Source organism: Lipomyces oligophaga (genome assembly GCF_038497815.1).
Source record: "Lipomyces oligophaga strain CBS 7107 unplaced genomic scaffold V1516scaffold_11, whole genome shotgun sequence".
Classification (NCBI taxonomy): domain Eukaryota; kingdom Fungi; phylum Ascomycota; class Lipomycetes; order Lipomycetales; family Lipomycetaceae; genus Lipomyces; species [Lipomyces] oligophaga.
The window spans coordinates 1-16,260 of record NW_027117795.1 but is presented as its reverse complement, the minus strand read 5'-3'; the positions used below and the strand labels follow the sequence as shown (position 1 = coordinate 16,260).

At 43.1% G+C, this 16,260-nt stretch overlaps 8 protein-coding genes across 8 annotated transcripts; 3 read left to right on the top strand and 5 right to left on the bottom strand.

The window, feature by feature from the left end:
* Window positions 1-420: 420 nt before the first annotated feature.
* Window positions 421-996, top strand: V1516DRAFT_687960 (uncharacterized protein; the record flags this gene model as incomplete). The annotated part of the gene is made up of 1 exon (XM_066923764.1): window positions 421-996. One exon carries the CDS (start codon window positions 421-423, stop codon window positions 994-996), a length of 576 nt encoding a protein of 191 aa, XP_066774829.1.
* Window positions 997-2,657: 1,661 nt separating this feature from the next.
* Window positions 2,658-3,870, bottom strand: V1516DRAFT_656959 (uncharacterized protein; the record flags this gene model as incomplete). Its single annotated transcript, XM_066920353.1, has 2 exons — window positions 3,428-3,870; window positions 2,658-3,259 (listed from the first exon to the last, which is right to left on the bottom strand). The coding sequence occupies exons 1-2, from the start codon at window positions 3,570-3,572 to the stop codon at window positions 2,658-2,660; spliced, it is 747 nt and encodes a 248-aa protein (XP_066774828.1). The 5' UTR covers window positions 3,573-3,870.
* Window positions 3,871-5,781, bottom strand: V1516DRAFT_682120 (uncharacterized protein). The gene is made up of 2 exons (XM_066923348.1): window positions 5,410-5,781; window positions 3,871-5,352 (listed from the first exon to the last, which is right to left on the bottom strand). Exons 1-2 carry the CDS (start codon window positions 5,584-5,586, stop codon window positions 3,946-3,948), a joined length of 1,584 nt encoding a protein of 527 aa, XP_066774827.1. The 5' UTR covers window positions 5,587-5,781; the 3' UTR covers window positions 3,871-3,945.
* A 300-nt stretch (window positions 5,782-6,081) lies between these two features.
* On the bottom strand, window positions 6,082-8,242 carry V1516DRAFT_643615 (GNS1/SUR4 family-domain-containing protein). The gene is made up of 3 exons (XM_066920135.1): window positions 7,445-8,242; window positions 6,974-7,043; window positions 6,082-6,931 (listed from the first exon to the last, which is right to left on the bottom strand). Exons 1-3 carry the CDS (start codon window positions 7,871-7,873, stop codon window positions 6,423-6,425), a joined length of 1,008 nt encoding a protein of 335 aa, XP_066774826.1. The 5' UTR covers window positions 7,874-8,242; the 3' UTR covers window positions 6,082-6,422.
* Window positions 8,135-9,271, top strand: V1516DRAFT_124584 (uncharacterized protein). Its single transcript, XM_066918620.1, has one exon. It carries the CDS (start codon window positions 8,396-8,398, stop codon window positions 9,029-9,031), a length of 636 nt encoding a protein of 211 aa, XP_066774825.1. The 5' UTR covers window positions 8,135-8,395; the 3' UTR covers window positions 9,032-9,271.
* On the bottom strand, window positions 9,046-10,132 carry V1516DRAFT_682114 (eukaryotic phosphomannomutase). Its single transcript, XM_066923347.1, has 3 exons — window positions 9,921-10,132; window positions 9,577-9,857; window positions 9,046-9,522 (listed from the first exon to the last, which is right to left on the bottom strand). Exons 1-3 carry the CDS (start codon window positions 10,005-10,007, stop codon window positions 9,129-9,131), a joined length of 762 nt encoding a protein of 253 aa, XP_066774824.1. The 5' UTR covers window positions 10,008-10,132; the 3' UTR covers window positions 9,046-9,128.
* Window positions 10,133-10,814: 682 nt separating this feature from the next.
* On the top strand, window positions 10,815-13,675 carry V1516DRAFT_124386 (peptidase family M41-domain-containing protein). Its single transcript, XM_066918618.1, has one exon. The coding sequence runs from the start codon at window positions 11,046-11,048 to the stop codon at window positions 13,497-13,499; it is 2,454 nt and encodes an 817-aa protein (XP_066774823.1). The 5' UTR covers window positions 10,815-11,045; the 3' UTR covers window positions 13,500-13,675.
* Window positions 13,676-15,009: 1,334 nt separating this feature from the next.
* Window positions 15,010-15,680, bottom strand: V1516DRAFT_124493 (uncharacterized protein). The gene is made up of 2 exons (XM_066918619.1): window positions 15,575-15,680; window positions 15,010-15,521 (listed from the first exon to the last, which is right to left on the bottom strand). The coding sequence occupies exon 2, from the start codon at window positions 15,494-15,496 to the stop codon at window positions 15,233-15,235; it is 264 nt and encodes an 87-aa protein (XP_066774822.1). The 5' UTR covers window positions 15,497-15,521; window positions 15,575-15,680; the 3' UTR covers window positions 15,010-15,232.
* Between the last annotated feature and the right edge of the window lie 580 nt (window positions 15,681-16,260).

The following is a 16,260-nucleotide window of genomic DNA, read 5'->3' as shown; positions in this document are numbered from 1 at the left end:
CCATACAGATGGCGTGAAGTTTACTGCTTTAAAAGAAATGTTGAACAAGCACCATCCTGCTCGAATTATTTTCAAAGTTTAACGCAAAATATAATGATGTTTGTGCTTTCTAGTATAACATTACGTCTAGATTAGTGATACAAATTGGGAATAGTATTTAGCATCTTGCTGGGAGTTCTGATACGGAGGAACTGCTGCAGATTGAGCTATTTACCTGGTATGCTCCTATCTAGAGTGACTGCACCTCATATATTTGGATATGACGATTTTAATAAATGATTTAATTCAAGTTTGCGAACGTTCTGAGTATTTTAACCGTCGTCGGCTATAGTTCTGGCACATTTGTTAAGTTCGTCATAATTTGGCCGCTAGTTGACTTATCCCATCCAAAAGACTGAAAGAAATTGTATCCGAAATACGATGTCATCGCTTATCCTAGAGTATTATGAGGTTTTTTTGACCGAATCCGATGTGAAAGCTTTGGGCGGTGAAGACGTTAATCAGCTGAATGTCCCGAAAGACTGGCCTGATCTGGCTGATGGATTATGGCAATCTCACTTTTGGCAGCCAGTTGCCAAAAAACAGAAGTGTCTGGACCTGGTAGCTACACAGAAGTGCATTTTCGATGATCCTATGAAATCAGACGCCCTTGGACTTAATGTACTATACAAGGCGCTACCTCCGTTCGATGTCAAGGCTCGATGGTCTTGGAGAGAAGAGCGACAGGTCATGCGGAAGGTCAATATCAAAGTAATGGTTCCGTGTTTGATGTCAGTTTTCCCTTATATCATGAATGCCGATCGTATTCAAGCGATAAGGTTTTCTTACATACGCTCGGACCTGAATTTGCAGATCGATCTCGCTGATGGAAATCTGTATATGCTGGTGTTTGTATTTCTCCTGATTCTGTTGTCGAAGTTTGTCAGGCAGTGGGTAAGCTTTCAGGTGGTAGCTAGCGTTCTTCTACTCGTTGGTGGAGTCGGATCTGCTTTCTAGTACTGCATCCAGACCATTTATGGGTTCTACATTACTCAGATGATGGTTAATTTAGGAAGCGTCGCATTTATCTTTGCCGGCTTTTTCTTGGGATCATTCTACACTCGGCGCGATTATAGTCGATATAGCCTTTGTGCTCTTCCTCTCCTAGCGCTGTTAGATATTTTTTCTGATTGCCTCAGTTATGTACTGTTCAGCACAGGTCAAGACGGAAGTTCGGTACGGTGGCGCGTTTTCTCGCTGGTAAACGGTCTATTGTTGTGTTGTATGGCGATTCACTTCTATTATCTAATGCCTCCATCTCCTTTACAGTCTTCGTCCTATCCCGTTCTATATAAATGGTTCACTTCGCGTGAACTAACAATTATGGTCAATCGTTTTCTGCGATGCTATCCATTTCAAGAAAATCCTGAGAAAAGAAAAATTAAAGAAAGACTGAAAACGGCATTGAAAGACGGAGTATTTATTTTTCATAGTTTGATTTGCATTGTGGTGTTTTTTTCCCTACGGGTTGCTGAAGGTACCATATTGGATTATTTCCCTAGTTCCGAGAAGAGGCAGATTCCGTGAATTAATTTGACGGTCAAAATTTGGGGGCGACCATTATGTAGCTATCCTCCAAATTTTGATATCTGTTTTATCGAAAAATGATTTGCAGCGAGCTGTAACAATTCATAGAGATTTGCTCTTTGTATTTTCTATGACTCTGTTTAGTTGTGACATTAAACTAAGCTACGAATTTAGACAAAGTCCAATCAATAGATCTTTTCTTCTTGAATTTGAAACAATACTCGTGTGTCGATAGCAAAATTCTGTATTCGCGAGACAGATTGCCAGATTGATAAAATCAAAGCAATCTCGAATCGATAAACTCTCCTCGTTGAAATCGCAGAATATCGATCTTGTCTCCGAAGATGATGACCAGTAGAAACGAGAATTAATTATCAGGGGTGAGCATATGAAGATCAAATATAATGCTCAGAAATTTGTTCAAAATAGTGTAATGACTAACAATAACGAGCTCCGAAAAATTCATAATAGGTTCAAAGCCAGATACAAATAACTCACGACAGCCTCTTTCTGAAACAGCACTTCTCCTGCGCGAATAACAAATATTACTACTTCTGAATTGCAAAGTATAATTATTAATAATGCCATTATCCGCCCCCCAACTGTGCGTAGTTTGCGGATCCGTAAATCATTTACTAATATGCGCGTCTCGAACTGCATAGCCAAGAAGGTCAGCTAACAGATTCTGGCTACATCCAAATACACCGAAAGCCATTGTTTATTAAAATGAATTGAATTTCAATAACTTCAAGCATATACCAATGGATATGTCACCGATTTATACTGTGGAAAATCAAAATTCACCCACGATCCCACACCAGAAACCGTTTGATCGTATCAAATGACTGATACCTTTGAAATCTGCCACAGAAAAATCTGAATGTCCTCACAAAGATAAGCCATTTCCAAATCAATCAATGGAGACAAGTCAAATATATATGAACAGACCATGAATACAGAAAGTCGTTAGAAATTTCGCAGAAATTCTGTCAAACATTAGACTAGAAGTTCTACTGGCCCGTAGACGTGGAATATTGACTCTTTCAACCGAATCGTCATATCTGCGTTGATCCTACCAACCAATAAAAGAACTAAAATAGCCGACCAACACCTCTACACTTCGGACAAGTGATTTCGTCCCCCATCAAAGAACCCATAAATGAGCCGAGTCCAGCTTCATGAATATATCCTCGTCCCTTACATGCACCACACAAAATTCCGCCAAGCGATGGGTCACCGGCCATCATAACTCGACTTCCATTTGGACCGTATGAACCTCCGGGAGGAACATGGTACGAATTAGGCGCGTAAGGACTGGGAAAGTAGGACGAAGAAGCAGGAGGGAGATATTGCACGTTCAAATTTGTGTTCTGTGGAATCGCGAATCGCCTGAAACATGATCCACATTCATGGCCATTCGAAAGTTTGTAGCCTGTGTTATTGCATTTTTCGCACCAATATCCGGAAGGATACCGAAGTCGTCCATTAACAGCATAGGTATATCCTTGTGAATTGGGTCGGCTTGGTCGGCTAGTAGGAAGGCGGCCCGTATTTGTGGGCGGAGGATAGTGGTGGAGAGAATGCTGCGCTGAATGAGATTGAGTTAATGGTCTAGGCGGCCTAGCAGGACGATTTTCTTGATTGGAAATTCTGTTCGTATTGTGCACTGGTCCATTGATTCCAGTTGTGCCTGCTATCCTGCCTGCGTTTACAATTGGTCCTGCGTTTCCTGTATTTACTGCTGATAAGGCGCCACTATAAGTACCTCCCGAAGTACTAGTTGAACCCACAGCAGCAGCCAATTCAGCTTCCATCTGCGGTTCGACCCGCACATCATCCGGCTCGACTTCAAATGAGGTACGATTATCCGCTTCCTCAGAATATGGAGGCGGAGGATCTAGAGGAATTCCATTCGCGTCGACGCCTGCTGCGGGACCCGCGGATCTGGTTCGGCCCGTTTGCTCTGAACCTCCGTTTGAATTCGCGTAGTAGCTTGTATAACTCATTTATGTACTTTTATTTGATATACTAGCACTATGCGATATCAATCTCTCCTAGTAATTGGTGACAGCGATATCCCAAGCAGATGACGTAAGGTATTAAAGCATAGTCTGATGCAATATTAATTTTCCAACCTATTTAACACTGCAGAGATCGTTAATAATATGTAATTAATAAGATCACCGTGGTTGTGCTAATGAAATGAATTAACTCTCTGCAATCTTTAAATAAACGCATAAAGTCAGAAAGGACCGTATCCGGATCACATGCTTGAATGAAACTTAGTACTAAACAATATTCAAATAGGCAATTTATTGTAGAATAAATAGAACTGACTTAGCTCCAATTCAGCTAGTCAAAAATATGAAATGCACAAATCTATGCTCTGGCTAAAATACCATCCGATACAGATTCCGCTGAAGTTAGACAACCCTCCAACAACACCAGGCCTTGCCACATCCAACTAGCAGCTACCCAGACGTTACCCCGACCTTGACGCGTTCGCAGTTCCTCAACGGCATCTACAAGAGAGGGGGTCCGAACTACGCGCTCAAAAGTCGATTCGGACAGGATTTTGCTTGTGTCGATCCGGATCGGAGTAGATTGAGCATTTTGTGTCTCCGTATGTACTTTATGATCTATTTTAGCATCGTTATTACCTTTCTCGAGTCCCTTGGATACTCCAGGGTATAAATTACCCAATGAAAGTGGACTCGTAGTCTGATAAACACCCGGTTTCAAAACATGTGTTGCCTCTGTTCGTCCCGACAAAGGATCTGTGAGTAAATTCAAATCCCGCACGTCTTCAGCACGCATATAATCCAAGACTCTATCATCGGTATGAACGAGGACCCTCACCATGCAAGCCTGCACGGAGGCCAATATCTTCTCCAATGGCGTGTATAGCTGGCATATTCTTCTAGGTGCCATAGCCATTACGACGTGATTAAAGTTGCTGTAATCTGTCCCACCGGCAGTTCTGATGGTCCATTGACCTGTTGGTTCACATAGCATAGCTGACACGGATTGTCCAAGATGAACTTGATCTTTCTGAGAATCCAAAGCAGCGAGCAAAGCTGAAACAGCGGAGATACTGTTATTCCGAAGAAGATAATGTGGCTGTCGGAACGTTGTCCGCTTATAGTCGATGATATCTGACGCAGGTGCAGCTAGAACCACGGAAGCATCACAGGTCGAAACAGCACAAAACAAAGGTACGACAAACCTTCGCATGAATGTCTTGGACAAATTCCACCTCCTCGCGTATTGTTCCAATGTCTCGACCGCTACAGATGGTGCTGGACCCTCGTTACCCGTGTCGAGAGCTCCATATGGGCCCTCACCGCCAGCGTGCTTCTCGATATCCTCGCACCATCTCTTGTGTTCTGCAGATTTTGAACAATATTCATTTTCAAATGATAACCCTCCCCGAGGCCGTGCATAATTAGCAACGAGTGTGAAATATACAAATGTAAAAGCAACTGCAATAAGGCTAAACAGATAGGCAAGCCAAGTCATTTCAACAGGTTTACCACCTTCACTGAAAGTACCCTTCCTGCCGCCGTGCAGGAAATAGGTCTTAGCAGAACGCGAGGTGGTGTCCAATTCAGAAAATGAGTAACTGAACTTTGCATCGTAAAACTCGAGTCCTAGTGACTTATAGAATGATATTGCTCGACGGTAATATCCTCCAGCAAACGATCGCATCGGAACATCCACGCGAACAGGATTTCCAGATTTATCCACCGCTTTCACCGACGACGCATCGAATCCTATCGAAGTCCGCTAAGCAGTCAGCATTTATTTCCAAATCCCTAAATTCTAATCAAATCTCAAACCAACCTCGTCAAATAAATGGACTTCATATCTAATAGCCTCAGTACTGGCTTTGCTCAGTTTATATGCAGTCGCAAGCCCGGCCAGTCCGGTTCCCAGGATTGCGACTCTGATGGTCGTAGGCTCAAGCGATTCGGATTCCGAAATCGAGCTCTTGCTGTCTTCCTCGGTGCCTTTCGACATCGTTTGCAGAGAATTTCAGTTGGATAACGCCGATAGCTGGTCTCTCGTTGACTCTGCTTTAATCGATCGCATTGGCACGTGTTGATCAGGCCACTGCTCTTGTGTTTATATTAAATATACAATACAGTATTTTATACTACAGTATTATATTTGTTTTGTTGTTGGTATCAACCGTAACGTTTTGTTTAATATTGTAACTAAATTAACCTGGCTTTGAGGATTTCGGAGAATATCTTATAGTTGAGTCGAGCGCCTACGCTATTTCTAATCATCAAAACAGTTTTGTCTAGTTTTAACTTTTTTGGTATTTTTTCGTTTTGGCATTTATTTTCATTTATGTTTAAATAATAAAAATTAATTTAATCAGACTGATTATACTGTTTTATCTCTTAGGAAGACGACTTTTATATCGCCGGATTAGGAAGCAGTATTTCCTCTTTAGGAAACATGTAATTTGATCTACGCAACAGGTTAAACAAGGTTTTAGCCATCTCATACTCAGCCAAATATCATTTGAAATTTCACATATTATATCATATATTTCATCATATTACAGAACTTCTAAAATTTCGTTCGAATGATGAACTGTAGTCTGCCAGTCTGTCATACCGACCCACCATCTTCAAAGATATCAACGATCAAATAAATCTATATTGACAACATATCACATTAAAACAAAAACAAAAACAAATGAAAATAATAAAAATCAAATCAAAAGTCTTCTTTGTACAATTTTCTTTCTTCCAATTCTTACCGCCTCAATTCACATTCGTATGCTCATCCTCAAAATCAGATAGACCATCTAACAAAGAGCTGCAATTAACATATTCTTGTGCTTACACTTTCTTAGAGTGTTTCTTTGCCGCCGGTGCAGGTGCAGGAGCTGTTTTACCATTTTCAGAGCTCTTGACTGGCGTGATAGCAGACTTTAGAGTTTTAGATTTTGCAGCTTTAGACTTCTTGCCCTTGATATACACGTTGATGTAAAACGCGATAAACAAAAACAAATATGAGGTCAAGATCGCGCAACCGTAGAAAGCCGCGAATTCCTCGCCGAAGCATGAACCATAAGTAGGTAGCCAGGGATAGTACGTTGCAGTGAAGTATGTGTACGTAGCAAAGTAGACGAAAAACAAGTCGATCACAAACTGAATAATCTGGAATCGGGTTACCCATTCCTTCCACCACACACGAATTCCGCACGATGACAGGAAATAATACCAGTACATGAGCACATGGACACCTAGGTTTAGTGTGATCGGAACCCAAGATACAGAAGTATGTCCGACAAGCTGCGTATAGCAAAGGAATGCAGTCGCACCGTGGTGGTAGCAGTGAAGAAATGCTATCTGGTTAGAGGAGCATACATTATCACGGAGTTACTTACTGAGCGGCTTCTTTTTGGCGAACAGAAAGACAGTATCAATAAACTCGACATATTTAGAAAGATAAGTAAGCTATAAAGTTAGTATTAGTCCTCTTATCAAATCATATCAATTAGTGGATTGGTTTGTGTCTGCCGTTGTTGAGCGCCACGCGAATTTGACACGTGTAACAAGAATCCCCGTCAATTTACCCCGAACAAGAAATTTCTTGATGCGATGGTCATCAGTATAGAATAACTTCATCTGATAATATTATCCGTCATGAAGAGATTATATAATGGCAATCAATTTCTCAAGCATGTGAAAATGGGGTAGCCGAACTGGATAGCGAGTAGAGCAGCGGCAAAAGAAGGAACAGCTAACAGAAAAAGCAACAGAGGATGGAGATACGATCATGCCCCAACAATAACATAAAAAAAAGCTTCGACGCAAACCAATATCCTATTTAATTGATAAGCAAAATCCAGACTTACATAGTAAAGCGTAACGATGGGTTGGGTCCATGAGCCTTCATCACAAATCGCGTAGAAGATGCCGTGGCGGTAGATAATCGGAAACAATTGCTCGGCCAAAAGTGCAAGAAGACTGAGAGAAATCAGCGTGAGAATCATGTTATGGATGCGGAATAGCACGGTAAGCTTGAGAGCCGGCCGAGACCGCATAATTTCACGACCACCAAAGATGACTACATAATAAAAGCCGATGAGCAAAGCGACAGGCTTTGGAGTAGACAAGGGTAATTGGCCAGGAATGAACTCAAATTTGGAGGGATCCCAGTCGAACAAAGCTTTCGACACCTGCACAAACACGTCCCAGAGATAAATACCAAAGGGTCGGTCGATGGTTGGCGGGGCAAAATCGATGGACTCCAGAAACTGCTTCGAGTAATCAAGGTAGCTCATTTTCGATTATCTATTTGAAAATTATTAAGTCTTGATCTGGTATAGAGATAGCAATTCGGCTGGAGAATTAAAGAAGATCCGATAAAGAAAAAGACAAGGAAGCGAAAATAAAAGAAAAATTAAACGCGAATAACACGACGAACACGAGAAAACGCGTTAAAAAAAATCCAAGCAAGCTAAGAACGAACTTCAAATGAGACCCGTACCAAACTGAGACACGCAAAACACGAAAATCAAGTCCAAAAGAGCTGGAAATGAGTGTTGTTGACCGGTAATTTGGACACGGAAACTGACTTTGAAAGAGGGGGAAGAAGGAAAAAAGGTAAACATACCCACTGTTGACTGTTGGGCAATCCGGCTCCTCAGGGTTCGCTTCGCCGGTCTAGGAAGGTGACGGAGATATTATGTAATTATTTAATTCGATGTAATTCTAGCATTACACCGCTATTAGTTATACTATTAGTTATACTGTTATACCGCGCCTATCAATAAATTGTTTATTTAATTATTATATTAAATCATATGATGAATGCGGGAATACATAATATGCTTTGGAAACGGCCATCGCAATCATTGCATTCGCTACGGCGGTTCTCAATATCAGCTCGGTCTCGTCGTGAATACCGATTCGACACACTCAAGTTCGTTCAGAAACTTGAGACATCAGGCTTTTCCCATGCGCAGTCCGAGGCCGTCCTGACAGCGTTGTCAGAAGTCATTTCTGAGTCCGTGGATTCATTGTCATCGACGGTGGTCCGCAAAGAGGTCCTATCGAGGCAGGCCTACCAACAGAAAGTCGATTTTGCCAAGCTGCGGTCCGAGTTATTGACTCTGGACAAAACAGATTCAAATCAGGTCAAGAATGAGCACGAACGAATAATGTCAAACATGGACAAGTTGCAGATCTCGCTGAAAGACGAGGTCAATAAGACCCAGGCTAATGTTAGGCTAGACTTGAATCTTGAAAAGGGCCGGATCCGTGAAGAGGCCGCAGTGCATGAACTGAAAATCAAGGAGACAGATACACGAATAGATACTGAGATTGCAAATATCAAAACCCAGCTCGAGCAGGTGAAGTTCCAGGTCATGCAATGGCTCATTGGTGTTTGCACTGGGTCATTTGCGCTAGTGCTTGCCTATGTCCGTATGCTAAGTTGATTACTTTTGGGTGGGCGTTAAGTTATTTGAATTTGATTAAAGCGCTTGATGGTGTGCTGCTAATATTACGTTCTAATTGTTACAAAATCACAGTGAATTAAAAAAAGGTCTCGCGGATGATCCGCATAGTATCCTCAGGATCCTTGACGGCATGGCCAACAGTGCGAGGATCCGTGTAAATTTCGTAATCGTTGCCGCCCTTGAACGATTTGTCACCGAAAAAGTGCACTGTGGTGTATCCCTCCTTCTCAGTGTGCTGTAGACAGTACGTCTTATCCCAGCCAGTGGGAAACACATCAAATGAGATCTGACCGCCGATCGAGTAGGTCAAGCCAAAGTCTGGAAACTCGGTCTTCAGTGCGGTTACCATCTTCTCGCGGATATGGTGCTCAAGGTCGTACTTTTCGTAGTCGTCACGCTCCTGCTTGCTGGCATTACGACCCACAGGTGACACGTTGATCATACCATTGCGGAACTCAATGAATGTACCTCTATTTCTGGTCAATGATCCATTTCAGTCTTGGTTTAGCAGTTGATTCACTTACCGACGAACGGGAAGATCCAAATCAGATAGATAGCGAAGAATAAACTTGACTAGCTTATTATATTTCTCATCGCCAATCCAATTGATGAAACTCTGCGACGCAAGAGGCTTACCCAAACGGTATGCGGTTAATCCGTTCTCGGAAAAGCAATAGTCAAAGATTTCTAGCACATTGTCTCCGAGCTGTTCCTTCTGCTTGATGAAGTCGGATCCGCCGACAAAACCAATTGCAACCTTCTCTCGCAATTTGGCAAGAAGCTCAAGCATCTCGTCCGAAACATGCTATCGCATTTAGATCTTGTTCTTTCGCATTCACACATCAACCTAACCAGAGTATCAACTTACCAGACGCGCCGGAGTCAAAGTTCCGTCAACATCAAAAAGCACGATCGTGTTCTTGAGAGGACGCTGATCAAGAGGAACAACAGACATTTTGAATATTATCACTGTATTATGTAGTTGTACTATTAAGTCTTATTCTATTAGGTCTAATACTTGTAAAAGTATGCAGTATAAGCCAAGCTGGATATATTCGGATTCTAAAAGGAGACGTGGTCCCCCGAGACAACCTCATCCGCCGCATGCAGCACTTTAGAACTGGCTTATGTAATCGCCAGGAACCGTAATATATACATATCATAATGTTTGATTGATTCATGATAATATGACTATTCATAAATTTTTGATTACAGCTCGAAAATTGGTGTTATAGTTTCGTGTTGTCGTGTAGGCACCTTGTTGATCTACGTTGTAATAGGCACTGCCGCATTAGGAGACTAGCTGTGCTCATTCTCACAAGCAACTACCATTTAAAATCCAATTTTCATAAGCAGTTATTTATCTCTGTTAAGTTACGGTTCATCATACATGATATTATATTTAGACATAGTCCTAAAACCCTGGTTGTATAACTAGGTGATGCTTGGACTATTCTATCGACAGTAATATCTAATGATCCACTCAGCTCTTTCCGGTCCAACGAGATATAGGCCGCTTTCTTTGACGGCATTTAAAGATACCTGTAAGTGAACAAATCATAATTCATGATTTCTACTGCTGTCAGTCGGATCACTTAGCATCGTTGATAGTCAGCAATAAAATTAGTCAGTCAAGATATGGATATCTAAATTCATCCAGACCTCATCATTCGTAAGCTAATCCGTCCAAACCAACATCATCCATTTCAAATTATCAAAAGTATTCTAAATTCTTTTTTACATTATTCATTCTCTTCTGATATTCTCTTTTAACACGCATACTCCTAGTATTGCTCCTAGTATTGCTTACTAATCGGACGATATCTCCCATCATTATACACTTCCTCCCTAATTCACTCGATATAGCGCGTTCCCGCCACCAACTTCCACTTCTCGGTCTAATAAATATAGCTTACTAGTATTTTCCTCCATACTCCGCGATCTCTTTCGGCTAGTCATCTATTCTCCAACTCATATACAAAAACCAATTTGAATGTTGCGCTCTGCATCCTCGGCTTTGCGCGTGTTTTCGCGCGCTGCCGTGAATGGCCTGCGTTCAGATGTGGTTCCCGGAGCCTCCAGGGCCAATTCTAGCCGGAGCTTGATGTCGAGTCATCCACGCCAGAATGTAACTTCGCGGTCTTTGATTTTCCCGACTTCAGCTGCTCTTTTTCAGGGCTTTCAGATCCGTCGTTACGCTTCGACCGGCAATAGTGGAGGTAATAAAAAAGACAATGAAAATAATGATCAGCATCGCGATTCGGACGGGCTGACCGAAGACGAACGCAAGTTTGTTGAGGAAACTCGCCGGCGTCTGAATGAGGAGATTAGTAAGGCTCAAGCCAGACATAATCGCAGCTCCGATTCTTCCAGCTCTTCCAGCAGCACTGGTCCTGAAAATGAAAGCAAGGCAAGCGAAAAGGATTCTAAGCGATCCGGCAACAAATCCGGAGTTCCGCCAAATTTTAATGGTCGTGTGTTCGAATACACTTTCGAACTCAACCATCTCATTTTTGCCGGTTTTGCTCTGTATATTCTTTACGCCCTTCTGGCAGATTCAGGCAGTGGCAGAGAACTCACTTGGCAGGAATTCCGCACTTCTTTACTGGACAAGGGCTTCGTCGAACGACTGACGGTGATTAACCGAGAACTTGTCCGTGTTACTCTTCGACCGGGCGCAGATTCGCTTGCTCTTTCTTCGAACTGGTATTTCACTATTGGTTCAGTTGAATCTTTTGAGCGTAAGCTTGATGAGGCTCAGGACGAGCTTGGAATACGTACTTCTGACCGCATCCCTGTTGCTTACGAAGATGATCGCAAATTTTGGAACTTTATTTATTCTTTCCTTCCTACGGCTTTGTTTATTGGTGTAATCATGTTGATGGCTCGTCGTACCGGGTCTGGAGGAGGTCTTGGAAATGGTCTTTTCAATGTCGGCAAATCCCGTGCAAAATTATTTAACCAGGAGACCGATATCAAAATGCGATTCCGCGACGTCGCTGGCATGGATGAAGCCAAGGAAGAAGTTATGGAGTTTGTCAAATTTTTGAAAGATCCCCAGAAATACGAACGTCTTGGAGCGAAGATTCCGCGAGGTGCTATTTTGTCTGGTCCTCCTGGTACTGGTAAGACGCTTCTGGCCAAGGCAACTGCTGGTGAGGCCGGCGTTCCGTTTCTGTCTGTTTCTGGATCTGAGTTCGTCGAGATGTTTGTTGGTGTTGGAGCTTCTCGTGTCCGCGACTTGTTCCGAACTGCTCGAAAAATGGCGCCTTGCATCATTTTTGTCGATGAGATTGATGCAATCGGCAAAGCACGAGCGAAGAACCCAGTATCCGGCTCCAACGATGAGCGTGAATCGACATTGAATCAATTGTTGGTTGAAATGGATGGTTTCTCAACCACAGACCACGTTGTTGTTCTCGCAGGCACCAATCGTCCGGACGTTCTTGATAAGGCACTTATGCGTCCAGGTCGATTTGATCGCCATATTGCAATTGATTTACCAGATGTCGAAGGTCGCAAGGCAATTTTCCTCGTTCATCTGAGTAAGATCAAGACGAACCTTGACCTCGAGAAGCTGTCGGGAAAATTATCTGCGTTGACGGCCGGCTTTTCTGGTGCTGATATTGCCAACTGCTGCAATGAAGCTGCCTTGATTGCCGCTCGAGGAACCGCGGATTCGGTTGAAATGAAGCATTTTGAGGCTGCTATCGAGCGTGTGATTGCTGGAATCGAGAAGAAGTCTCGAGTGTTATCACCTGAGGATCTTCGTACTGTGGCCTATCACGAAGCAGGTCATGCTGTTTGTGGATGGTATTTAGAGTGGGCGGACCCGTTGTTGAAGGTGTCTATTATTCCACGATCTATTGGTGCGCTGGGATACGCCCAGTATGCACCGGCGGACAATATGTTATTGTCCGAGAAGCAGTTGATGGATCGGATGACGATGACGCTTGGCGGGCGGGTTTCTGAAGAGCTTCACTTCCCTACTGTGACATCTGGCGCGCAGGACGATTTGCAGAAGGTGACACGGATGGCGACAGCGATGGTAACAAAATGGGGAATGTCGAGCAAAGTCGGCTTAGTTCATTTTGACGAGAACGAACAATCGTTGCAGAAGCCATTTTCGGAAGAGACCGCGTCCGTGATTGACGATGAAGTGCGTAGGATTGTCGCGTCTGCACATGAGAGTTGTCTATCGCTGTTGACGTCGAAACGTCACGAGATTGAGTTGATTGCCGAGGAGTTACTGTCGAAAGAGGTGATTTCTCGTGAAGATGTGTTGCGATTGCTAGGACCACGACCGTTCAAGGACCGCAATGCGGCGTTTGAAAAGTATATTATGGGCGAGAAAGAGGAATCGAACCGGTCTAGTGACTCTGCTCCCCCTCCTCCACCTTCTGTGTCGCCAGACAGTCCAGTTCCTCCTGTTGCGCCTGCTAATTGAACGAAACATTATACGTATCTACGATATACTGGTACAACTTTGGTTAGGCAGTCCCTGAGTGCTCTGATTGTGTGAAATACGTTCTGGACTTTTATAATGGCATAGGAGCGTTTTAGAGTATGATTCAATATCTTGACAGGAATATTGTTGGTTTGGATTTTCAATCCTCGTGTTTTGTATATCTTTATTTATTGTAAATAGCTCTACTATCAATCATTTTTCATATCATTTTGCTTCCAGCTGAAATTTGACCGTCTATGGTTGGTCAGATATGCTTTGTGAATTAGTCAGTAGTAGACGATAATCAACCTTGTCAGCTGGAAATTAAAGCTTAGGATCAGACTGTTCCTTATTAAGAGGAGTGAAAGTAATTTTTGTCATAATTGAGTGGTGAGGATTCTGCTATACTGATGGCAGATCGTTGTGTTCCAAAATAACTTGCTCGCTTGTCCCGCTCCTTACTTAAACTCAGAACCTGTGAGATAATAGAACAATTTGGCGGACATGGTCGATCAATTGTCATGAACAATGCCGATATGCCCTTGGCTATCTACAACTAATTTGATACAATTTAGTTTCTCAGTCCTCATGCTTGGCGTTTCCACTGCGTGAAGAAAGCTTGTTTACTCCCATGGCTAAAGAATCCAAAAGACTGGTCCTGACAACTACTTAAGTGACTGACTTCACTGGAAAATGACAATAGTCTGGGGATGATAAAATCCGTACGAAAATACAATGAGCTTTATAACCGCATTTTTTCGGAATACAATAGCGCAGATTGTATTACCACATGTCCGTGTTCCTGAACATGCGAATCTAAAATGAAACCATTCCTTATTTGGACCATGTCCATGTCCTTGTCTACTTAACTAATAAAGTCACAAAATGCTCTACAAGATGAAATTTTAATGTTGATCTCTGTCATGCTTACACTTCCTCATCGGCTTTTGTTGTGTGAAGCATTTTAGAGCCGTGAGCAACCGCGGTCTGCACCAGGTCCAATCCAAAAGTATAAAATATAAGATACTAGTAGGATGCATTTCAGTTACCCCAGAGAATCAAGGGAAGCATATCTAGCCTAAGGATCAGGATGGTAAAAGGAAATTCGATCTCAATATTCGATCTCAGCTCCATATAAATAATTATTTATGATTGGAAAAATAATTTTGAGCTGGGAAATACAACAGAAATCCCAAGGATGCGGCAGTATTACAACATCGTTCCAATAATAGTAGCAAGAATAGTGTGCCTAGCGGACAATAGCTACAAGTACGAAGCAATGAGGAGAAATTGTCTGGAATATAATTTAAATTTTCTAAATAAAAGTTCTGCCAGTTCTTTTAACTGCCGATGAAATTGTAAATTCTGAAAAACAGACTAAGCTCGACTACCTTATTAGTTAACACAGCCAATTTCATTATGTGCCGAGGATAATATCAGCTACACCTTATTTATTTTAATTTGAGATGATGAAGAATGATAATGATTTGATTTGATATTGGCAAGTCAAAATTTGACCAAGGCTAACAACTACGATATAAAGTAAAAGAAAATAACGACAAAATTGACAAAAAACGAAACAAAAAACGAAAAACAAAAAACAAAAAAGAACAGACAGAGATACAAACATACACGACCCTCTGAAATAATTAATAGTTAAAACACCATGAATCCTACCTATACACCGATCTGCCACAGACCTTGCAGACACCTTAAAAAATTCACAAGGAGGATCATTCGTCCATCTGTCCAAACACACCGACGTCGTCTGAATCCTCGTAATCCTTCACAGACGTATCATCGTCAACGTCGACATCCTCGTCATATAACAGCATTTCTGAGGAGACTCTGTCCTGGGCTTCTGACGAATCACGCATTGCCAACGCGTGCTGCCGGAGCTCCGCAAGCTCGTCCTCTTCAGTCATTGACACTAAAATAGATGCTGCCTCCAGTAGCTGGACCTGCTGGTGCTTGGAAATCAGTAGCTTCGACGTCATACTCCATTCCGGTGTATGTTCCCATCTGATTCAAGTTAGCTTTCGTATTCGCATACCTGCATGTGTACAGTACAACACCCCCAGTCTCCCTAGCCCTTCGGCCAATTTGCTTCCGTCTCAATCTGGGCCCTCAAACAACGCACGTGCAACAGTCACAAACACCAGTGCGTTCAGCACAGACAACTCAGATGACCAAGAAATGTCCCATTCCCCGCCAATTAGGTGAATCCAGGTGTAAATATTCAGCCCCTGGCAAAATGTGTAAAAATTGACTCTCATCACCTGGTCAGTTGAACAACAGACACATCGGTAATCCGCTTGCTTGTTCTCTAGCCCGAGGCGGCGGCGCTCTTGACAAGCGGGCGCACTATATCATGATGGTTGCTGGTTATTTGTTTCCAAAGGGGAATCCCCTCGAAGCGCCCAGACTTCGAGGACAGAATAGATTGCATTCCAGTAACAGCAACAGCAACAGCAACAGCAAATCTTCATCCTGGATTTCCAAAGTAACAGCCAGCGCAGCAATAATCATAAACAGCACATCTATCCACAACCACACCTTGCTAGTCCATATCTAGCTCGGGCGGTAAAGATTGCAGAAAGATTAAAACCGAACGCCGGGGGGGGGGGGGGGGGGGGCGCGGGGGGGGGGGGGGGGGGGGGGGGGGGGGGGGGGCGGGCGGGGGGGGGGGGGGGGGGGCGGGGGGGGGGGGGGGGGGGGGGGGGGGGGGTGGGGGGGGGGGGCGGGGGGGGGTGGGGGGGGG